We start from the raw sequence: 24,584 nt of genomic DNA on the forward strand, positions 1-24,584 counted from the left end.
AGATCCTATGTTAGAGTAAAAAATTTCACACCCAACAGAAGCTCTGTCTTGGATCTGAACTTTCTGTAATAGTTGGTGATAACTCTATTATTGTTTTTTCTTCCCCAGACCAGTGGAGTAGGGATCATTCTTTGTTCTACCTTTGTCCTTGTGAGCACATCAGATATAGCAGAGGAAACTGAAGATGACTGGTAGGTAGTGCAAAGGTAACTTAAAAATAATGAAACTGGGGCTGGCACTGTGGCATAATGGGTAAAGTCGCCGTTTGCAGTTCCTGTATCCAATATGGACACCAGTTCAAGTCCCGGCTGCTCCACTTCCAATCCAGCTCTCTGCTATGGCCTGGGAAAGCAGTAGAAGATGGCCCAAGTCCTTGGGCCCCTGCACCCCACTGGGAGACCCAGAAGAAGCTCATGGCTCTTGGCTTCAGATCGGCCCAACTCTGGCCGTTGCAGCCATTGGGGAGTGAACCAGCAAATAGAAGATCTCTCTCTCTCTCTCTTTCTCTCTGCCTCTGCTTGCCTTTATGTAACTCTACCTTTCAAATAATAAATCTTTAAAAAATAATGAAACCCCCTTTTATTTCCCAGCCATAAATACTTGTTATTAATTTAAAATTAAAATACACATTTTGTTAGGACTGGGATTTTTTTTAAAGATTTATTTATTTGTTTGAAAGTCAGAGTTACACAGAGAGAGGAGAGGCAGAGAGAGAGGTCTTCCATCTGATGGTTCACTCCCCAATTGGCCGCAATGGCCGGAGCTGAGCCTAACCAAAACAGGAGCTAGGAGCTTCTTCTGGGTCTCCCACACGGGTGCAGAGGCCCAAGGACTTGGGCCATCTTCTACTGCTATCCCAGGCCATAGCAGAGAGCTGGATCGGAAGCAGAGTGACCGGGTCTCAAACCGGCACCCATATGGGATGTTGGTGCTTCAGGCCAGGGCGTTAACCTGCTGCACCACAGCGCTGGCCCCAGGACTGGGATTTTTTAAAGTCTGTCTAACTTAGTCACACACTCTTATTAAAAATGTTGACGATGAATGCAGAATGGTCTTAAGAATTTTTTGGAGGGGTGTAAACTGACTTAAAACTTGTATGGCTTTCTTAGTTATGACTACCTTGGCAGGAAGTTGTGTACCCTGGGTTCTGGCAAAACCAGACAGGACTTTTGCAAGAAGTCTTCATTTCCATGTGGTCAAACATTCCTTGGAAGGAGGAAGAGCCAGTAAGCCCTTTGACTTGGCATTGCTTTGTAATCTAGAATGTCAAAGCCAGGAGATTCCTGTCATGTTGCGTGCATGTATATTTTGAGCATTTTTACCCCATTTTCATTTTTGATGCCTTTCCACTTATCAGCCCCAGGGGTTAGAGCTCATCCACCTGCATCGGCTACGCCACTGCTTCTTATGTTCATGGTCTTGCTTATTTTCTTCCCAAAGTCTCTTTGCTGCTGGCATCATGGTAGTCCATCCTCTCAGTGTTGACTTCTGGGGACTCCTTGGTGACCAAGGAGCACAGAGACTTTGTATCACATTTTTGAAGTCCACTTTGTCTTAGCTACTATTTCCACAAATACTTCTCAGTCAGTATCAATGGGAACTTAAGCAGGCCAACCTCCTTTAAGCCAGCTGGAGGCTGGGGATGGTTCCACACTCCTTGTGGCACATAACAATTAGCATAGAGCACGCGAAGGACCTTGTTGTTGAGACACCCGTGACCAACTGCAAACAATCATTAGGCTTTGTGCCTTGCAAGGACCTATCAGTAAAACTCATCTCCAGTAAAGACACAGCCATGATGTGCAGGAGTCTAATTTGGCACTTCCCTCAAGCCCGTCATCTGGGTGGGCTTGGTTCACCTGCTCTCCAGCTTTGGCAGACAACTCAAGACCTCTGCGAGGGAAGAGAAGAAACTTGACTGTGCGTTCAAGAAAGGGCAAAAGGGGGCTGGAAAAGGGAAATAGCAGTTAACAGCAGCAAGCAGTAAATCCTCTATCTCTACCTCCCAGACCACATCCCAACCGAATCCAGCAGCACCCCACCCGCACCCGTTCGGGGCTTCTGATGGGGAGTCCAGATACAAGGGCACACACGCATGTGTAGTTCCCTTTGTTGCTCCGTGTTGTCTGCGGGGCCCCAGTTTCTCGTCCTGTGAGATCACTCCGGGGGGCTTTCGACACCACTGATCAAGGTAAGGGGTCAATGGGCCGGCGCACCCCAGGGACTTCCGCACAGTGGGAGGAAAGTGGGGCCTCCGGACCTCGGATATGGGGTTCTTGGGAGTCATTCTCCTGCCCCTCCAGGAGGCCACCGTGACTTTTTCTGGACAGGGACGCAGCCCGAGTAAGATCCCGAGGCTTTTGGAGGAGAGGGAGGGAAGGGCTGCGCGTGGAGGCGGGGTGAGAGTGTGCCCGGGTTCTAAGACGGGAGGGCGGATGGCCAAGCGCTTGCTGCTCGCGCGGCGGCCTCCTGCATCCCCAGGGCCGCTTTGGAGCGCCCGGCTCTGGGCGGCGGCAGGGCCCTGAGTCGCTGCGGGACTCCGCCTTCCCATGCCTCCCTTTACTGTGGAGGGCTGGGCTCTGATCTTTGCGCCCCTTCCTGCCCTCCGATTGTGCTTCTTTGCGGGAAGCCCCGCTAGGCAGTCCTGGGAAGGAAAAGCATTCTCTTGCAGGAGGCGGGCCGGAACGGGAAGGCCAGGAAAGCGGCCTCTGCGACACGGATTATATTTATTTAGAGACCTATATTAAATACAATTTGTGAAAAAGAAAACGGACGCTGCCTCCACCCCACCCACGTCCCCAGGCGCGGGCTGGAGCTTTGCACATGGCCGGGGGCCGGCTGTCCTCTTCCCGGGTCCGCCAGGTACCTGGCGCCTGGCGCCTTCCGCCCGCACCTGCCGCTTGGGGTGGCGCAAAGCCTCTCCAGGCACCCGCGCCGGATCCACGCACCTTCCGCCGCTGGCCGGCTCCGGGGCTGCCCGCATGCCCCTTTGGCGACTTTCCGGAGAGCAGGAAAACTCGGCAAGTGGAGTTGGCCGAGGCGACGGTCCCCGGGCCGGGCAGGTTGTTTGTGGCCTGCTGGACGCTCGCGTCCGGCGCAGGCGACTCCTGGGAAGGGCGCGGAGGGCGGCGCTGCGCGCACGGTTGGCAGGAGCCCCGCTTCGCGCCGCGGGGACGCCCAGGTGGCCCTGACGGTCAGGGGGCGGCCCCAGGGCGGCAGCGCGAGCGAGCTCCGCCCCCAGCTCGGTATAAGGGCCTGGCCCGGCCCGCGGCAGCGGCGGCGGCGGCGGTGGCAGGAGCTGACTCGGGTCGGCGCTCCGACGGCCTGTAGAGCCTCCCACCCGCTTCCATAAGGCTTTGCTTTCCAACTTCAGCTACAGTGTTAGCTAAGTTTGGAAAGAAGACAGAAAGAAGACCCCGGGCAATTTTTCTCTTTTCTTTCTTTTTTTTGCCTTCTGCCACAATCGTCTTTGGGGTCTTTCTGCACGAGGCTGTGGTGGTGTCAGTGGTGCTATCTTCGTTCTTTGCACTCCTGTTTACGACGAGCACCTCAGCAAGAGCAGCTGCAGCAGCGGAGCAAGCAAGGGGCACCTGGTGTCATGACCAGGGAAAGAGGCCAAGACCGCCAGGGAGGATGCTGTGGTGAGCCGAGCGGGCGGACGCGGCGGGTGGAACCCCAGGTTGGCCGTGGAGACCAGCGCGAACCCCACGCGGGTTTTGGATGGACGTGGCTTCGCTGTCAACCAGCGAGATCCGTAAAAGCTTTCTTCACTGCTCTCTTCTTGGGGGCTAGGAAGAAAGGAAGGTTGGGAGGAAAGAGGGCTTGCACACAGGCGAGGATGGAGTTTGGGCAGTTCACGTTACAAAAAAAAAAAAGGAGTTAAAGAATGTTGAAACAAGAGTTTCTTCACTGCGCGTGAAGTTATGCAGTTATTGACCAATAGGGCTTGCTGATTCTGAGTGAGTGATATGAAGTAAACAATGCATGAGTTCCTAGGTGACTTGATCAAATGTGCAAGGTTTGATCCACAATGTGTTTTTTAACACTTTTTGACAAACCCCCTGTCAAGGGACTAAATGCGTTTTTTCTCTCTCTCCCCCTCCCCTGTGTGTTTGTCCTTAGCAAACTACCTGACCTCTGCAAAATTCCTCCTCTACCTTGGTCATTCTCTCTCTACGTGGGTAAGTAGGAATGTATAGAATTCCTTGTGATAAAGTTGCCCTATTTCTGGTTTCCTTTATTTGGGCCGAATGTATTAAGTCAGTTTTGTCATGCAGTTGAAAATAAATCATTGAAATACATATGCTTTGATGAAAAAAATTGTTTTCACCCAAGATACTTTCCTGAGTGTTGGTAAATGCTGTTTAATTACTAGCTTATAATACTTTATAGACAGTTATTCAAAGCCAGGATTAACAAGGACAGGAGTACTTGCATTGTTTATGAATTATGTATCGCCCTGCTAGACTTAGTAAATGGTAATATCTGCTGCTAAGAATAGATGAATATCTCATCACCCTTCCATTCTTTCATATTTGTCTGTTTTCTTGTGTTAAAATCCAGTTCCACTATGCAATCCCATGAAAGTAGAGTGGAATGTTGGAGTGCCTGACTTAGGCTAAGAGTAGCATTCTAAGATTAATTTAAACGTAAATGACCCCAGGAACAAGTATCTAGGTGATAAACATTGTAGCCTTTAGAAATGTTATCTGTGATTTGGTAAGGTGTGGGCATCTCAGGCTATGTTAAAAATCATCATCCAGTGCAAACCAGCAAGTGACTCACAATTCTACCCGTCACTGCCTCTGTGACGATTTCCAGATTTTTGTGAGCCCGTATTCCTTCACCAACTCCCCCTAAACAGCACAATCCCAGAAGGGTGTTGTGTGTTTAATTAACAGTGATTAGAATCTTTAAGGTTAGATAATTGTTCTTCTGTTTAAAAGTAGTTAATCTGAGTACATTCTATGCATGATTCACATGTGATGTTTAGAAAGACATAGAGAAAGAATTTTGTGTTTTTTTTTTCAATATTAATTTCTTTTTAAATTGGAAACTTCCATAGGATAATCCTTAAGACATGAATAGAAACCACCATATGAAGAAATCTATATCCTATACCCTTGAGATATTGTTAGCCTGGGCGACTGGTTCTCTAAGAAACAGCAGTTCATAGATGACTTTTTAGAAAAGTAAGCTCCTATCTTCCCAGAGGCTCACACAGGGATGACTCTGCAAATTTATGTCAACATAGTGGAACTGGTGTGAGTTTCTTTCAATTCCAACAACCAATAAGTCTAAATAGAAACCTAGTAAAATAACCCTTCAACAATCTAAAACAATAGTTTGTTTTTCCAACTTAATTCAGAAGGTGTTAAGTATTTAAAAGACCAATAACAAGAGGTAGAAACAGTATGTGAGATTCTCATCTCGTGTTCCAGACCTAGCTCCTGGGGAAAGAAGGTTGCTTCACTTCCCAATACGGGTTATGTTTAAGAATTTAAGAATTTTGTAACCTTTGCTTTCTGTGACCTAGGTTAGGAGGTTGGATATGCTTAAAAAATGAGCAGAAATGTGGTAGTTCTGGGAGGATTTTTGTCATGATAATTAAAAGTCCCACAAGAAAGGTGACATATTTTATATCAACCTTACAGTAATTCGAGTAAGGAGAGTTCTTGTGAGAAAGTTGAATTTAAAAAACAACAGCAACCAAAACTATTTAAGGGTTGGTGAATTTTTACTTCTCACTGCAGAGGGGTGCAAAAGAGGAATGTTCCCTAATGCTAGGTAACTCTACTTTTTGTCTTTTGTCTCTTGTGTGGCGCTCTGCTTGATTTTATCACAACAAATATGTATTTTTATGTATGTGTGTATGTGTGTGTATGCATATCTATCTGTCCATTCCCCTACTAACCCTGCCAAATTGCGAAGGTTATCTCAGGGTAGGCTTGTGTGGGGTTGAATGCTTTTTATTTCAGACTGCTCATGAATCTGCCAGTGGATCAAGACATATTCCGCTGTATTATCAAAACAGAGAAAGTAGAATGAGAAATGGATCCTGTTGTCAAAGAACTTTTAATAAAAAAGTAATCATGAAAAGGTACACGCCAGTGAAAGGCAGTGGAAAAGAGGGACCAGTTATTCATCTCTTCGGTCCTTATTAAACTCTGGCTAAGGTGTCTGTATTTCTCCAGCCTTTACCTTCTGCAGGCCTCACTTCTCTGCTCAGAGGGGCCTCTGCTATTACCCCATCCTACTGTATCTTCCCTCATAGCTGATTTGTTTCTTGGTCTCCAGTCACTGGCATGTGAACTGCATGAAGGCATGGACCGTGAGTTTTGCACACTGCTGGAGCTGTAGTGACTGTGCTCGCCTTGGTACATAGTAGCTGCTCAGTAAATATGTTTTTTTTTTTTTTTTTTGGACAGGCAGAGTGGACAGTGAGAGAGAGAGACAGACAGAAAGGTCTTCCTTTGCCATTGGTTCACCCTCCAATGGCCGCCGCGGCTGGCCCACTGCACTGATCCGAAGGCAGGAGCCAGGTGCTTCTCCTGGTCTCCCATGGGGTGCAGGGCCCAAGCACTTGGGCCGTCCTCCACTGCACTCCCGGGCCACAGCAGAGAGCTGGCCTGGAAGAGGGGCAACCGGGACAGAATCCGGCTCCCCGACCTGGACTAGAACCCGGTGTGCCGGCGCCGCTAGGTGGAGGATTAGCCTAGTGAGCCGCGGCGCTGGCCAGTAAATATGTATTAAGTGGATTCATGACCATGATCTTTCACAGATTCTCTGGGGGTAGAGAAACATGCATCAAAGTATGGTGAGAACACCATGGGAGGGAGGGAGGGCAGGCAATGGAAGGAAGGAAGGAAGGGTGGGCACTTGGTCAATGTTTTCCTTAGACTTTACCCAGTTCTTGGGCTCTTTGTGATTGCATAATCAGTTGGTTTTTAAAGCTAAATCCTGTGGAGATTTGGGATAACCAGAGCGATTTTTCTTCCCTCTCCATCAAGGAGGAAGCATGCCATAAAGGAATGAACAAGAGAGAAAACCTGCACATGTCATAGCTCTTACTCTGATGGCCTGCTTTAGAGAACTCTAAAAGTCTATTGGAAAAAGATAGATGTAAGAAAAAAAAGAAAGAAGCAATAGTATCAGAGTATTAATTCTCAATGTTTATGTTAAGAAAGATAAAATTTACTCAGGTAACCTTTCAACTGAGGCCTTCTTGTGTTTCTGCCTTCCCTTAGAAGCTATTCAGAGGAAAGATTAGGCTAAAGTCCTTCTCCTGCCATCGATTTTATTCTAGTCAAACCTAAATTTGCTTTACATGTTAGAGACTGAGAAAACAGCTTGATTTGCTATTCTTAACATATTTATCTTAATAAAGTTGTTTTTTATTTGTTTTAAACAAAGCATATAAGAGTAGGTATCATACATTTTTAATTGTTTTGAACAAAGATATTTGAAATGAAAATAATTCCTATTTAAGTAGAGAAACTGCCTAATATCAAGGCAAATTAAAAAAAAAAACTGAGAAGAATTTTAAGAAACATCAGTCATGCTCAAACATCTTGGTCATTCATGAAGTATGTCTGATGCAACAGAACAAAACAGTTGACACGATGAGTCTAGGTTTTGGCCACCTGGAGCATCTTTCCCCATTGCTCAGCTGAGATCCACACACAGACATTCTGTTGTGAACTCCACAGTTACTTGTTAGGCACTCTGGGCCGTGGATGTGCTGGGTTGAGGGTGCAGGAAGTTCTAGAACTCACATTCCAGATCCTCAAGGGAGTCGTTCAAATGTGGTGCTAATGACTTCCAGCTGTTTGCTTTAATGTTGACTTGATCTTATCCATTCCATTTTCCAAGGTCTTAATCTTAGGTTCATTTTAAATTGTGGCTCAAAATTATATTCATAATCCTCTACCCTAAGGTTTCTCTGCTCTATTGATGCTTTGTGCTGAAAATTCTTTGTTGTGGGGACTGTCCTGTGTATTGGAGATGTCAATAGTGTCCCATCTCCATCCCCTGCAGTTGTGACAACTCAAAATAATTCCAGATGTTAACAAATGATTCTGGCAGAGCGAAAGCACTCTAGTTGAGAACATGAAGTTTCTTATGAATGATTGCTAGCATGCATCAATTGAAATTTTAAGTTTTGAATGCATAAGATTATTGTCTTTTTTTATGAAATTTTCAAATCAGTTGACATACCATGGTAAGACTTTGCTTTTTTATTTTTAATGTTTTTTTTTTTTTTTAAGATTTATTTATTTGAAGGAGTTACACAGAGAGAGGAGAGGCAGAGAGGGAGAGAGAGAGGTCTTCCATCCGCTGGTTCACTCCCTAGTTGGCCGCAATGGCCAGAACTGCGCCGATCCGAAGCCAGGAGTCAGGAGATTCTTCCTGGTCTCCCATGTGGTTTCCTAGGCCACAGCAGAGAGCTGGATGGGAAGTGGAGCAGCCGGGTCTTGAACTGGTGCCCACAGGGGATGACGGCACTTCAGGCCAGGGTGTTAACCTGCTGCACCACAGCGCCAGCTCGATACTTTGCTTTCAATACATGAAATTTGTCATGAGGATGCTAACAACTTTTGGAAAGAACTAGCAGTGTACATGTTTCCACACTGGGTCAGGTCTGTAAGGAATCCATCTGGGGAATTAAAGTGATTCTCAGGGGTAGGTTATGGTAGAACATTGTTGTCCTTCTTCGTATTAACTCACAATTAGGGATGGAGCTTAAAATTACATAATAAAGCCCATTATAGATTACCTAATTTACCTGACTCAAAATTGTCTGTTATACTTAGACTACATCTTGCTGTAGTGAATTCCAAAATTTGCTATATTCTCTGGAGTCTGTGTGGAGAAGTATATGGTTTTTTTTTCCCCTTTAAAACCCCATCTGTATTGAAATGCTGAGATGACTGCTGTCTTATGCATTTAGTTCTGGCATCTTTGTTCATGCAGTGCCAGAATTCACCCTTAGTGATTTCATCTTCCTTGTCGCTCTTTGTGACTTTGAAATGCATTTGTGAAACACTGCATGGGTTTTTAGAAATGTTAGAGGTAAAGAAACTTCAGAGTCTCTTGAGAGTCCTATCGTTTTACAAATTGGGATCCTGGCTTTGTCTTGACATTTAAGGTATACTAATGTTTGTGAACAGGATTGTATTTCATTCTGGCTCTTAGCAAACTTGTTTGTGCCTCTTAAGTCAGGATAGACAAAATTCAAGCCCTAGCACACAAGGGAGAAATCTAGCACACAAGGGAACAGACTTTACTTACTGCAATAACCTAGTAGATACTGTCTGAATAAGTAGAAGAAAGAAACTCCAGGCTTCCCATCATACAGTAATGTCAAAGAAGGAGAAATGTTGGTTGCTCTGTTTTGATCAGCACGTTGAATACATGCATTGAAATATCACCCTGTAGCCCATAAATATGTGCAATTTTTGTTAGCAAAAATAATAAAAGGGCAGATTTTGTCTCAGAAACCCCTTCTATGGCTGGAAACTGCATTTTTTTCTGATGCTAATGAGTTTGTGTGTTTCATTAATATCATGCTGTTTTTGCATTTACTTAGCAATTTGGTAAGAATATTTTCCTTTGTGCTGGGATGAACAGATTTAACACCTGGCTGGTATTCAATCCATAGAGTAATTATTGACTTTGAAACCTCATGATGCCGCCAGGAAGTGGCCTTTTGATAAGAAAGCAACTTCCTGAGGACGACTGACTAGAAACTAAAAATATTTCATCAAAACATCTTCTCTCCTGATTGCAGGGAGATCGGATGTGGCACTTTGCCGTGTCTGTGTTCCTGGTAGAGCTCTATGGAAACAGCCTCCTCCTGACAGCAGTCTATGGCCTGGTCGTAGCGGGCTCTGTTCTGCTCCTGGGAGCCATCATCGGCGATTGGGTGGATAAGAACGCCAGACTTAAAGGTGAGTGTTGTTATATAGTTAAGGTGAGTGTTGTTATATAGTTAAGTTTCTGTGTTCATGCAACTGCTGCCTGAGCTTCCTGTTGCAGAGGGAACAGCAAGCTAAGAGAGAAATGGCTGTGACGGACCCAGTGAGGGCAAGCCACACTTGTGGGATTGAGACTCAGTATCAGCACCGAGATTGAGGGTGCTGGCACTCTGTACCAAGTTGGGATGCCAGGACATTGACTTAATAGATTTTTTGTATCTTTGGCAGTTCGTAGTTTCTGATGTTAATGATTAACCCTGTAGTACTTTTCTGGGAACCATGTTAAACATTTAAAGTTTGTTTGACTCTGGCTTCCTTGCCATCACTTGTGCTAGAGTCCCTTTAGTGTGACATTCCTGGTACGGTTGGAACATCTGTCTTCTGAGTTCCTGTGTTCCATATGCAGTTGTGTACGAGAGCATTGAATATCATGTATAGAGTCAAGAGAATAGCTGAACCTGGCTCTCAGAGAGCTGAATTATAAAATTTTTTAAAAAGGAAATAATATATTGACATTTACTCTAAAGCATTAATATGGAAATGATTGTTTTCTACAGGAAAGAGATAAACTGAGCAATTCAGCTGTTCAGAATGAAGGGCAATATGAATAGAGTAAAATTTCCTTGAGTTGCTCACCTGGTAATGCAGAGATTTGGCCATGTCTGTCCTAGATGTTAGGGGAAGACTGAGCTATCACTAGTTTATTTCTGTGTACAATGACTGCTCCTGGTTACAGAGACACAAGATTATTGAATTCCAGGACTCGATATTATTAATGAAATGGTCAAGATGACCATTTTTTCTGCTTTGAGAATGGATAGATCAGAACACATGCAGAAAATTTTTTTGCATTCTAGAAAAAGAAGCCTATTTACATCATTAGACATAGGAACCTAGAAATATTGTATATAGAAGCCTTTACACTTAGGATTGTTGAGCACTGCAGTTATGGGGTAAGAAAGAGTGTTGAGTTGGAGAAGACTGTGGTGGGATAGCAAGCTCCCACTTATCCTGTATGAGCAACTAATTTGCCACTCTTCAAACAAAATCTTCCCCGATGGCTGTAGGTTAAATTGCCCATTTCTTCCTCTGCACTCCTGCGAGACTCTTCCTTGGCTGTTGCACTTCTGCTGTTAAAATTATCTGTCCTCCTGTATTTTCGTTTCCTGCTCTGTGAGGTCCTGAAAGCTAAGAATCTCATTCTGTTAATATGCGATCCTCATGCAATGAACAAATGCCTGAATGAATGGATGTCTGAGTTCCATTCAGGGCTTTTATTTCAGACGGTTTCAGAAAGCAGTTTGCTTTATCTTGAGCCTTTGATATGACCTTTCAAGCCAGCATGAGCCTTACCATCCTTGATGACATGAGCTGTAATTATACCTTACATATACAGCTCTATATTTTCCAGAGTGCTTTCATAAGTATTTTATTTGAGCATCATTAGAACCCCATAAAGTAAGACAGGTAGATCTTACCATCCTCACATTCTACATACATGTATCAGAGACATTAAATGTTCTGCCTCAAGCATTTACCTAGTGAGTGGCGGAGAGAAGACTCCGAGGTGTCCTTACCTGTCCTTACTCCAGCACTTTATATGGGTGCCTCACTCCCAAGAGAGTTGGCCGTTTCTGTGATGGAAGGTGTAGCTTAGAATTTCGTGGCAATGGAACCTAGCATTAGTGTTCCAAAAGAAATACAGTGCAGCTTTACCCTTGGCCAAGATTTGCATGTCTTTTCTATGCATCCATGCCATGTTATCAGATTCAGCCTGCCACATAGGAGGTTACAGATTCCTTTACCTCCTACATGTTTTTGTTTTAGCTTATGCAACTAACAACTGAAAGATGGATGCTGTCTATTAAGTCGTTCTGCTTATAACAGTAACTTCCAAGAGAATAAATGAAAATGTGATTATCATAAAAGACTTCAACTGGGGCTGACATTAAATATCCAAATCCCATATTGGAATGCCAGTTTGAGCCCTAGCTCTTCTGCTTCTGGTCCAGCTTCCTGCTATTGCATCCAGGGAGGTAGCAGCTGATGGCCCAAGTACTTGGGCCCCTGCTATCCACATGGGAGACCCAGATGGAGTTCTTGGCTCCTGGCTTCAGCCTGGCCCATCCCCAGCTGTTGCAGGCATTTGGGGAATGAATCAGTGAATGGAAGATTTCTCCCTCTCTCTCTCTCCCTATCACTTTGCTTTTCAAATCAACGGATGAGTCAATCAACCAACCAACCTTTTTGTACTAGGAATGATTGAGGCAAGATTTACTTCAGGAAGGTTTTTTCTGGAAGTAATCATGCGTATGCATTAATGGGGTAGAACAAAGGTGTGACATTCTGGTGTAGTGACACTGTGTCTGACATTTTGGTGTAGTGACACTGTTTCTTTCTTTGTACAGTGGCTCAGACTTCACTGGTGGTGCAGAACGTTTCAGTCATCCTGTGTGGCATCATCCTGATGATGGTTTTCTTACATAAAAATGAGCTTCTGACCATATACCATGGATGGATTCTTGTAAGTTCTCAATGTGATTCTTCATGTCAGAAAATTGAATATCTTGTAGTAATAAAAGATGAAAATCCTTTAAAGCTAGAAAATGTCTTTTTTGCAAATGTGACCTTTGAATTTTGGTCTTAGTGTGTCCTGGATTTTCCCTGTGGTTCATTGTTGTAGTTTTGCCCATAGTAGGTGCTCATTAAGTATTATTTGAATTTAAATTTTGTCCTACTTTTAATGGAATTCCTAAGAGTTTGTTTTTTGATTCAGTTGTTAGTTTTCAGCCTTTCAGTTGCCTGTAATTTGTTTACACTATATAAGAATGTTATTCAAACTTATTAATAGTCATGATTATGTTCCCTTGATAATAATTGCTATTTCTGTTTGGGGATATCAACTAGATAACTTGCCACACTAAGATTTCATGATAACTTGATGGAAGAGAGGAGAGGACTGGGGTGTGGAGGCAAACATTAGGTGTGCTATCAGTCTTAAATCTGCTTTATATATTTGGGTTGGTATTATAGAGCTTGAAAGCCAGGCAGGACATTAGAAATCTTGTCTATTCCCTTGATTTTGTTAATGAAAAAATTGAGACAAAAATGAGGTTAGTTGATTATCCATTGTATGCATCTAGAAAGTGTCAGAATTCTGACTTAAATACAAGTCTCCTCAATTCCTTTTCAGCATTTTTTCAAAGGAGATATTTGTGGGGGAAATGTTCACAATAAGTATTCTGTTAGTATTTATAAAAACTGTGTTACATAAATGTCCACATGACTATTTTAAGTTTCGCATTATGCGTTCTACAGATTAGGACAATGATATGCCCTTTAGCTTGACCAATGCTATTGATTATTCTGTGTATGGAAAGTAAAACTATTTCTTATATATGAAGTTAAAATAAAAATTTTGTTTTTATCCACCAAAGACCATTTTAAATTTCTTTGTATTATGAGGTAGGTACAATGTGGTCAACTGACATTTTAAGTCTTGTTTTTTCCTAATAATTTCTTAGACTTCCTGCTATATCCTGATCATCACTATTGCCAACATTGCTAATTTGGCCAGCACTGCTACAGCAATCACTATCCAAAGGGACTGGATTGTTGTTGTTGCAGGAGGAGACAGAAGCAAATTAGCAGGTAACTGGTTTTCTCTCTCACCTGAATGGGCATGTTAGGGTTCTCTTTAAATCAGTAGTAACAAATGAGCCTAGAAGCCCTTTACCCTCTTTGTTCTGCATATTTTTAAGAACAAGATATTGAAAGTAGTTTTTTTCCTTACCTTATTGTCAGGCTAAGGCTTATCTTATTGCTATTAAGTTACTTTATAGTATAGTTTTCTGTTTTATGCAAACTTGGCAAGTAGAAGAACATTTCTTTTGAAACTTTCCTGTTTTAAAAAATTCTGTTAACTCTTCCTAACTATTTAGTTAATTCCCAGTGCAATGATAATTGGACATGCAGTTTTACCTATAGGTGTTATTATTGGTATTTATCCATCATACCATACATATTTTTTTTTCTGCAAACGAAATGGAAACAACTGTAGGGCAGACTCTAGAAGTCAATTCTTTCTACTTTAAAGTTGTAATCAGTAACAGCTATACATTAGGTATGTTATAATTTTGCTATTACAAATACTAAAGAAATAAATCACATAGTGTAGTTTTTTAAGACGCTTACAATTTCTCAGTTGTTCATTGCAAACACATACAAGTTGCCCAAGAAAAGCTGAAGAATGCTTACAAAGCAACATGTCCTATTAAATCAATAGTACATGGGCTCAAAGTAAATTCCCTTTGCTGGAGTTTGTCTACCTTCTCCCCCTTTAACACAGGTACAAATTGAATTGATAATCACACAGGGGAGGGGAGGAAGGTTACACCTGCCTACCGGTCAGATCAGCCGAATCAACTCCGCTGGTCATTAAGATAATGAGTATCATAAACACATTGCCCAACCAGCCTGCCTGACAAGAAAACCATTCTTGATGACTTAAACGGCTTATCCCCGGACACAGAAGGCAAGATTATGTGCTGGGGTTAGCAAGCAGCTTTGTTTGACTGGACCATGTGGTAAAAAAAAAAAAAAAAAAAAAAAAAAAAAAAAAAAAAAAGATAGAAAGGAGATGGTGATTGAAAGAGAACAAAGTCTTTGGAGGTCTGGTAGAAGAATTTGCTTGACTCATCACTTTGTGGTGGGACTATTATACCTCAGTGCTTTTAGAGGATGCTGTGTACCCAGGATGAATTCAGCACGTGGGAGTCTGTGCTGCAGGGAGTTATCTCTGGAACTAAACTAGTGATTCTCACCCATTTTTATTTATTGTCATCTATAATAAGGGGTAAATCCACATCTCTTTTTGTCACGATGAACCAGAAGATAAGGATTCCTCTTTTCTCCTTGTTTACTTTCTCTTTTTAATATACTATTTTAAGCATATGTCTGTTTTAAAATTCAAAGGGTACAAAAGGACATACATGTATTTTGGAGATAAATCACATTTATTTCCGTTGGAATCTATTTGGGGGAAAAGTTGGCTTATGTATGAATGATTTTTCTCTTGTCTGAATTTCTTACTGGAAGTCATTTTGACTCTGTAATGACTATATAATATTTTACTCTGTAAAATAAGCTCTATTATTAAAACGAAAGTTACCCTGAATCTCTAACTTGTCATAATACAAAATAATAATATCAAGGATCCCACGTATTTTTCTGACTGATGTCCCAGAACAACAAAAATAGGACTGGCTGTTTCTCAGCTGACCCTCTAGGAATTATGGCAGAGAGAAAGAATCTAGGCCAGTCTATTTTCTAACCTCATGGAGTTTTTTGAGTTCAAGAGAGGAAGTAAGCTGTTGTTGAAATCCTGTCCACTCTAGGTTAGCTTTTAGTAAGTGGTACGTTTTTAGTGTGGATTAGTAGATTAGTGGAGCAAGCTACATGTTGTGCTTCCAGAAATGTTAGCCTCCGCTTTTGTATTAATTAAACACCATCTTTCCAAAGAGGATATACAAGCTTCCCTAGTTGTGAGGGTCAGCAAGTGTCCAGCGTGGAGTTTTGGTGCCATTTCTGCTGTAAGGCAGTGAAAGGAGAATGGAGGAAAAGGAGGAGGTCGAGGAACAATCGGCTAGAGAAGGGGAAAAGTGTTCCTGGAGGGGCACCCACTGCTGCCTGAATCAGTGTGAGGCTGCGTCTGCACACCGACGCACCTGCTCCCGTTTGTCAAGGCTGATTTTTGAGGTTACTGGCAAAGACCGGTAAAAACTCAGGTAGGGGGACTGGACTGGGAAGGTTTCACCTGCGTACGTGTTGTGTTCTGTGTGTGTGTTAGAATATATATGTTACCATCTGCTTTCAAAAGCTCCAGAAAAATTGTTTTTTTCACAAAGATACAGTTAATTGATCTGTTAACTAATTAGGAACTTTTCAGGTACTTCATTTACTGAAGTGCTCTCTTGTTCCATTACCCACAGCCTATCTAACCCGTTTGAAATTCATTTCCTTCCCCAGAGTTCTTACTCCGATTTTCCTTTATTTCCTTCCTGTTTCCTTTAATAAATAAATTTTCATTTTGAATCCTTTGATTAAAAACTTGACCTTGTACTTAAGGTACAGAAATCTCCTGGCTGCTATTTGCTTAACAAATCTTTGTCTCTAAATTATTCTTTTATGAGATGTAATATACCCTATACAATAAAAATATTTATTTAATGTCATTATCTCTGCCACAGCTGTAGCCAAAAACACTTAAGTGGGAATTAAATCAGTAAGCATTTGTGTGTTTCTGTGAGGGTACTTCAAAAAGTTCATGGAAATGGAATTAAAAGATAAGTTTATTTTGGTACAAAAGAATTTTGAAATCCATACATAGTTTGTTCAAAGTCTGTATTGTCCATGAACATTTTTGAAGAACCCTTGTCTAAGAATAAATAAAAATTTGTGAAGAGAATGTGTACTTTCAGAAGACTATTAACAGTAAAATGATTAGGCCTTTAAAAAAGGATCACTTAATCCATTCTGCTTCAGAAAAATAAAAGCTCTTTTTTGACGCTACATTTGCACTGACACTAAACGTTATTAACATCCTCAGTATAAGACTCATACACGAGATAGAGACTGGTGACACGGGGAACTCCATGGGGCCCCTGATAGCTGAAAGAGTAACAGATAATTATAACCAAAATAATTTTTTGTTGTTGTTCTTCCGGAACTTTAAGATCCAAGTATGTGTTGTTTAGCTGCTTTTTAGATTCAAGTTTTGGAGTTATGTGGGTCAATTCCACCCTTCTCTGTTGCCAGTGGTGGGCACATGGAGTTAGTGAAGCCTTGGCAAACATGGTCATGGGTAGAATCAATGAAAGCTGCCTTTGCCTCACAAGTGAAAGGTGAAATATGTCAAAGTTCTCCTCTTATCGTATAAGTAGTGTGCACTCATAGGGCTAATTGGAAAGTAATTGAGGAGCAGAAAGAATTAGAGAAGGATTAAAGGCAATTTTCTATTAATGCGCTTGTTAGTCACATACTGCTGTTCCCTGAGGTCACCCAGTGATTGTTAAAAGACTTGTCTCATCAATTTTTACTCTGCTCTCTGAGATGGAGAGTGAGAAAAATGGGTGATTGTCTTAACTTCTCTTTTATTCATCTTTTCTCTACCTTGACTCGATTATCCATTCCCATGGTCAAAGTCTAGACCTCGTCATCACCGCTAACTCCCCCAGCCCTGCTTCTGTAATCCGTATCTTGAACTGCTGCATGCTGTCCTTTCAGCTCACGCCTTCACTGCCTGAGCCCCCATAATCCTGCAACCTGCATGGCCCTTACAAACTCTCACCTGACTCTGCGCAGCGGAACATGGCTGGAGAAAAATGCACCACATTGCTCAGGGCTCTCACTTGCAGCTGGTGACCACTGGGTTCAGGCTGACCCTCTCATGCTGCCAGAGGACCGGCTGTTTTCTCTGGTTCCTTCCTTTTCCCACCCTGTGCTGGGGCATTGTTTTGTGCTCTCTTCTTTCTCCGCACACATTCAGTCCCTCTCCCCATCCTGTCACTAATGCCCTGGCTGAGGCCCTGGACCTGCAGGCATATACGAGGCTTTGGTGTTACCATTGGTGACTCGTGTGTGCGCCTAAGAACAGCTCTTCCACTAAGCTGTGGATTCAGGTTCCATCCCTTCTCAGCCACTGCCTCACTCCAGCCAGCATAGAAACGTCCTCTGCCTTCACCTCACTCCCCCTCTGCCACCTCATTTTGTGCCCAATTCCTTTCTTTGACCACGACCTTGCTTTCCATAAGGCCAGGGTAAAGCTCCAAGGGGTGTGACTCAAACTACAATAGAAACAAACGGTGTCAACTGGAGTCGGCACCGGGCTCTCCAGCCTCAGCCAAGCATTTGCCTGGCAGCTTTGCTGGTTTTGAGGTCCCCAACATCTTCACGGGAACCGTCTGGCTGTGTTCTCAGTGTTGGTCTTTGCTGACCTACCAGCAGCACCCGCACAGTTGATTAATCTCTCCCTAGCTTTTCCTACTTCCTTCTCACCTTCCTGATCCCTATACCTTAGTGTGCCCAGCTCTCAGTCCCCAGAAACTGTGTCTTCACACGCTCTCCCGTGATACCCTCGTCTCATTGCTTTAAAATCGACGTGCTGATCCGGCCCATGCTTCTTCCCTAAATTTCCAGCCTCGTGCTTTTAACCTCCTGTCCCTGGAGGTGACCTCCTCAAAGTGAGCAGCCTGTCTAGCCCAAACACTTGCTCCTTTATGCCAAACCTGATTCTTCCGAAGTCTTGCATTTCTCAGTCAACGACAGCTGTATCTTTCCAACAATCGCTCAGGAAAAACAAATCTGAAAACCTTGATATTCATCCTTGATTCTATTTTTCTCTCAGACCCACCCCATCTCTAATCTGTTTTCAGGTCTTCCTGATACCCCCTTAAAATTTACGCAGTATCTATTTCTTCCCACCTTCCCTGCTCCTACCCTGCTCCGAGCCACATCATCTGCCACGTGTCTCCTTGTCTTTAGTGTTGTCTACTATGTAGGCCCACTGCCAACTGCCTTGCTCTGTAGTCTTCTCTCAACACAGCAACCAAAACAAGATGTGTCAGACTATGCCACGGCTGTGTTCAAACCTTCCAAAGGCTTCCTGACTTACTCAGTGTAAAAGTCAAAGTGTGTAGGATAGTCACAGGAGCACGCATGTTAGGCTGGTCTCCCCTCTCTTTTTTTCTTTTCTTTTCTTTCTTTTTTTTTTTTTTGACAGGCAGAGTGGACAGTGAGAAAGAGAGACAGAGAGAAAGGTCTTCCTTTGCCGTTGGTTCACCTTCCAATGGCCACCGCGGCCGGCGGGCTGCGGCCGGCGCACCACGCTGATCCGAAGCCAGGAGCCAGGTGCTTCTCCTGGTCTCCCATGGGGTGCAGGACCCAGTACTTGGGCCATCCTCCACTGCACTCCCTGGCCACAGCAGAGAGCTGGCCTGGAAGAGGGGCAACCGGGACAGAATCCGGCGCCCCGACCAGGACTAGAACCCGGTGTGCCGGCGCCGCAAGGCGGAGGATTAGCCTAGTGAGCCACGGCGCCGGCCTTCCCCTCTCTTTCTAACCCCATTTCTTCGGTCCCCTCCCTTCCTTGCTCCACTCCAGCCCTGCTCATCTCTTTGCTGTTCCTCTGCCACTCTGGGCACGCTCCTCGCCCTGAGGACTGCGTTTCTTTGGTCTGAAATTCTCTTTTCACTGACATCCACGTGACTCACTTCTTTGCCTCTTTTCACTTTGGTCTTGTCTGCAATGCCTTTTTTTTTTTTTTTTTTTGAGTCCTTCTGTGAACCCAGCGTATTTAGAACTTTTCCATGAGCACTTTCCATGTCTTTTTCTCTGCTTTCTTTCTCCCCTTAGTATTAAACATCTGACATGTGATATATGAGGGTACTCCCAAAAGCTCTAAGAGAAATAGAATTAAAAGGTAAGTTCATTTTGGTGCCTTAAATTCGGAAATCAATCCGTACTTGTAGATGTGTGTGTACGGGCTTGTCAATTTTTCTTTCTTTTCCTATGAGAATGTAAACTCCATGAAGATGGTCAAAGATGTTACTTATTTTCTTTGTAGTGTTGAGGATAGTACCTTGCTTATAGTGGATATTTAATAACAATTTGTTGAAAAAAAATGACTATAGAGTCACTAAGGCATTCGTTTTAAAAGTTAATGTTAGACTGACTTAATCCTAAGGATTCATGATTTTTGAGGCAAATTTAGTGTGACTTGATCTAAATAACAGATGTTTTTCTAGAGAATGGTTTGCTCAGAGCACTTTAAGTTTTTACTTTTTTTTTTTTTTTTTTTTTTTTAATCAGAGGGCTTTTAGAAATCCACGTCTTAGGAACTCACTCTCTTGGCTTTGTCATGTGTTAATGGGTGGTCTCTCTTTGACGAGGTCGAGTCTCATCTGCCTCTTTTGCCTTCCTGTGTAGACATGAATGCTACAATCCGAAGAATCGATCAGTTAACCAACATCTTGGCCCCCATGGCCGTTGGCCAGATCATGACATTTGGCTCCCCAGTTATTGGCTGTGGTTTCATTTCGGGATGGAATCTGGTGTCCATGTGTGTCGAGTACTTTCTGCTCTGGAAGGTTTACCAGAAAACCCCTGCTCTCGCTGTGAAAGCTGCTCTGAAAGTAGAGGAAGCTGAATTGAAGCAGCTGAATTTACACAAAGGTAAACTGAACATAGTGATCCCCTTTCTTTTTTCTGATGTTCAGGCCGTCAATGTTGGTGGAGATCAAAATAATTTGCAACTTACTTCAGGTTTTATTATTAGTGAAGGCCTGGGTGAGGTTAAATATATTTTTTATTTATATTAACATGAAACACATGTACTTTTTGTGCAGTACAATGTATTATTGCAACACAAGTGTATGGTATAAACCCATCCAATCAGATAGTTAGCGTTTCTATTTCCTCATGCTTTCCTTGTGTTTGGAGCCAATGAACGCCTCTCTCTACTGTCATTGGGTGTATGTTAATGTGATCTACAGTCACCCCACTGTGCTGTGGAACACCAGAACTATGGCTTCTGTCTGGGTTTGGGGACCTATTACCCAGCCTCTCTCTATTCCTTCTCCTTCCACCCTTCCCAGCCTCTAAGTTCAGATCAACTGTTTGGACGTCCATATAAAAATATCACATCTGTAGGTGAAGCAAAACCAAGCCTTTGAGGACCTGGAGAACAGCTCTGGACTGAACCTGAAGAGTTTGGAATGGGACCCCTGGCCCTTTTCTGTGATGGGAGCAGTAGACAAAGAGGGGCAGTCAGCTGAGGGATGGCTAGGCGAGTGGGTAGAAAGAGAACAGGATAATTCCTTGGAGCCTAGGAAGAGGGGCGTTGCACGGGCAACGGAAGGGAGTGAGGAAATGAGAGGGCTGTTCCCAAGAGAAGAGGAAGTTGGGCTTCTGGGTAAATAGAATCTTACCAGGGCCGCAGAAAATAAGGTGCTATGCTTTCCAGGTGATTTTATATTTCACTGATGAGTCCTCCTGCCATTAACTTTGATACAAGTATTGTTTCTAAGTGTGTGTGTGGGTGGGAGGGGTTTGGAGGAGGGGAGAGCAGAGAAACTTGGAGACTGTTCACTATGATTAGTGAAAGAAAACAGGTATTATAATGCAGTAGCCAAGGCTCTCCACTCGGGAGGGAATAGGAAAGATACAAAGATAATTGGCTTTTTTCCTTTGATGCCCTCCCCTAAACAGTGATATATATCTTTTATTAACAGACACTGAGCCAAAAACCCTGGAGGGAACTCATCTAATGGGTGAGAAAGACCCTAACATCCGTGAGCTTGAACCTGAGCAAGAGCCCACCTGTGCCTCCCAGATGGCTGAGCCCTTCCGCACCTTCCGAGACGGATGGGTCTCCTACTACAACCAGCCCGTGTTTCTGGCGGGCATGGGTCTTGCTTTCCTTTATATGACTGTCCTGGGCTTTGACTGCATCACCACAGGGTACGCCTACACTCAGGGGCTGAGTGGCTCCGTCCTCAGTATTTTGATGGGAGCATCAGCTATAACTGGAATAATGGGAACCGTGGCTTTCACCTGGCTGCGTCGAAAATGTGGCCTGGTTCGCACTGGTCTGATCTCAGGACTGGCACAGCTTTCCTGTTTGATCTTGTGTGTGATCTCCGTGTTCATGCCTGGAAGTCCTTTGGACTTGTCTGTGTCTCCCTTTGAAGATATCCGTTCTAGGTTCATTCAGGGAGAACCACTGTCCACTACAACCGAAATACCCAAAGCCATCTTTACAACTGAAACTCTTCTGTCGAACGGGTCTAATCCTGCTAATACTGTCCCAGAGGTGACTAGCCATTCTGTTCCTCTCATCTCCGTCAGTCTGCTGTTTGCAGGCGTGATTGCTGCTAGAGTTGGTAAGAAACATCTTTTTGTGTCTTAATGAACTACTGTGTTTTCAGAAAGTGGATACATGACCTGAAATACTACCTCAATATTAACTGGAACAAAATCCACTATTTATCTTCATGTATATCATTTACTTTTTTAATCATGAAATTTCTGTTTTACAGTTCACAAAACTATTTTTATATGTGAATAAACTTAAAAAGTGGTTAGGGCTGGAAATTTTTTTCTAAGTGAATATCTTAAGTATTACTCTTTAATTTAAAAAATACATTAACTATGATAATTATAATGTCATCTAGTGATTTAGAGTCTGTATGTTGCTATGACTCTACCAAAAGACATCTAATGTAAGGAATATTTCTATGGGACAACATAAAAAAGGGTTTTGTGTATTTTTGAAAAAGACATAGTCCTCAAAAGGACTTCTTTTACTGATGTGTGTTTGTTGTGTAGTTTGCTGCACAAATGGATTTTATAGCTCTGGAAGGAAACATAAAGACTTTCAACAAAGCAAGATTTAAGTAATCATTAATGGACTAATGATCAATTATCTCTGACTGAATTTGTTCTTGAAATGACACCATAGTTATCTTGTGCTACAAAGCAGTTCATTAATTTATCAAAGACATTAATATTCAAGCAAGACAGTTTTATTGTAAGGGCTTTAGAACCGAGGCAGTAAATGTGACAGTGGCTTAAAGTTTCCTTACTCCTTACCCATAGCAGTGAAGTAGGTCATTTTAAACTTTAGAAGTACTAGGGCTTATGAAAGGATTTATTATGCCTTTCATTTCAGAGTTTTACTTCTGTAGAATGAATAACCACAGAGAAACAACTAAGCAGCTTATAGATTAGACTTATTTTTCTCTGGTGGCTGTAGAGATAATTTCTGGATGCCACTACTAACTCGATATTAATTAATGAGGAAGAATTCTTTAAGGCAAGCCTATGATAAATACTGCATTTATAAGGTGACTTATAGTAGGGTTCAAATGTATATTTCTATGTATGAATCTGAAATATATGGTTATAATTACAATCCAGCTTTTAAAACTCTTTTTTATAGGTCTTTGGTCCTTTGATTTAACTGTGACACAGTTGTTGCAAGAAAATGTAATTGAATCTGAAAGAGGCATTATCAATGGTGTACAGAACTCCATGAATTATCTTCTTGATCTTCTGCATTTCATCATGGTCATCCTGGCTCCGAATCCTGAAGCTTTTGGCTTGCTCGTATTGATTTCAGTCTCCTTTGTGGCAATGGGCCACATCATGTATTTCCGATTTGCCCAAAAGACTCTGGGCAATCAGCTGTTTGTTTGTGGTCCTGATGAAAAAGAGGTTGCGAATGAAAACCAAACAGATTCATCTGTTGTATAAGACAGTGTAACTGTGACTATCCCTGTTACTAGATCGCATAGAGCACATGTGTTCATTTTGTACTTCAAAATTCCAGTAAAGAGCTGGGTGTTTTGCTCTGGTTTTACCACAGTTGAGCCTTGAGGGCTGGCTACAAGCTGTTTAGGAACCAAAGTCAGCAGAAATGACCTGGTTAATTACCCTTACATTTAAGTATGGATAAAGAAGAAAAACTCCATTTATATACGGAGCCTATAATGGTAACACTGAATTCTCATATTTCTTCTGAGTAGACAAAATTTCACATTAACTAGTAGTTAGTGATGCAAATTACATTATCCTTAGGCAGATATTTATTATCTGTACTAGAATTTAGAAATATTACTTTTCCCTAAAACTCACTCTCGTTAAAGTCTGGAGAATTTACTTTTATTCATCTTATTCTCAGTTATTAAAAGGCAAGTAAGTTCTTCTCCAAATATGAAGATTGAAGTTTAGTAACCAGTATTATCCTTATTGCTCCTATTGATCTTCAGAGACTTAATGTATGTGAAAAAATGAAATACTTAACGACAGTTCTCTAATAAGGCTCCTGGTTTAACCTATGAGAGCACCTTTGCATTTTTATTATCAAGTAGGCCAAAATATTGTACTAAGCATATGTAGCACTTCATATAATGGCTATATGTAAGCTGCAGGTAGAAGTCAAGCTATAGACTTATATAACAGTGAATGCAAAAGGACTTCAAATGTGTCAGTAGGTTGCCATAGAAGCAAAAGCTAAAAGCTACACAGAAAGGAGAGCTCCTCATTGAACTCGTGCCACTATCAGTTAGTGGGCTCTGTCTAAGAGTCTGAGAGAGTATGCCTTCAGCCTGGCAAGTTACATGTGGAAAGATAGCCCACACTTGGAAAGGTTTTGTTTTAGAAATCACTTGATTTGCTTTCAGCACACTTGGGCAGAGCATTTTTACCCTTATTGTTCTATGCCCAGGAATTCTCTCTACATCATTCTAGAGCAAGAATGTTCATGAAACCATCCCTTTCAGATGCCTCTGAGTAGAGGGGGGGATAAAGAACATTTGTATATATTTTTAAAAACTGTTTTACAAGTCATTTTGCAACATGCCAGTACCAACATGGTACTATGCCTTAACTGTTTATGCACTTTCATGGAGACTGCAATACGTTGCTATGAGCACTTTCTTTACCCTTGAAGTTTAATCTTTTTCTTCATCTTTCTACAGTATGGCAATGATTTGCTATGTTATAAAATCTTTGTAATATTTCTACATAAATGTATTTTAAAAATCTTAA

At 42.4% G+C, this 24,584-nt stretch overlaps 1 protein-coding gene across 2 annotated transcripts; it reads left to right on the top strand.

Annotated features, from left to right (window-relative positions):
- Positions 1–3,267: 3,267 nt before the first annotated feature.
- SLC40A1 (solute carrier family 40 member 1) lies at positions 3,268–24,584 on the top strand. Of its 2 annotated transcripts, XM_070070483.2 has the most exons (9): positions 3,268–3,641; positions 4,123–4,181; positions 7,011–7,122; positions 9,791–9,950; positions 12,386–12,501; positions 13,502–13,628; positions 19,962–20,207; positions 21,266–21,916; positions 22,975–24,584. In XM_070070483.2, exons 4-9 carry the CDS (start codon positions 9,800–9,802, stop codon positions 23,286–23,288), a joined length of 1,605 nt encoding a protein of 534 aa, XP_069926584.1. In that variant the 5' UTR covers positions 3,268–3,641; positions 4,123–4,181; positions 7,011–7,122; positions 9,791–9,799; the 3' UTR covers positions 23,289–24,584. The 2 variants fall into 2 exon arrangements, with proteins under 2 accessions (XP_069926584.1, XP_008257046.1); XM_008258824.5 differs by lacking the exon at positions 7,011–7,122.

This window comes from Oryctolagus cuniculus, chromosome 3 (assembly GCF_051225735.1).
Source record: "Oryctolagus cuniculus isolate XC-2025 breed Fujian yellow rabbit chromosome 3, ASM5122573v1, whole genome shotgun sequence".
NCBI classification, from domain to species: domain Eukaryota; kingdom Metazoa; phylum Chordata; class Mammalia; order Lagomorpha; family Leporidae; genus Oryctolagus; species Oryctolagus cuniculus.

Bases quoted from the DNA above. Each gene is read 5' to 3' on its own strand.
- SLC40A1 (XM_008258824.5), top strand. From the start codon at position 3,599: ATGACCAGGGAAAGAGGCCAAGACCGCCAGGGAGGATGCTGTG. The intron at 9,951-12,385 runs GTGAGTGTTGTT...TTCTTTGTACAG, and splicing joins TAAGAACGCCAGACTTAAAG to TGGCTCAGACTTCACTGGTG. The intron at 20,208-21,265 runs GTAAACTGAACA...TTTTATTAACAG, and splicing joins GCAGCTGAATTTACACAAAG to ACACTGAGCCAAAAACCCTG.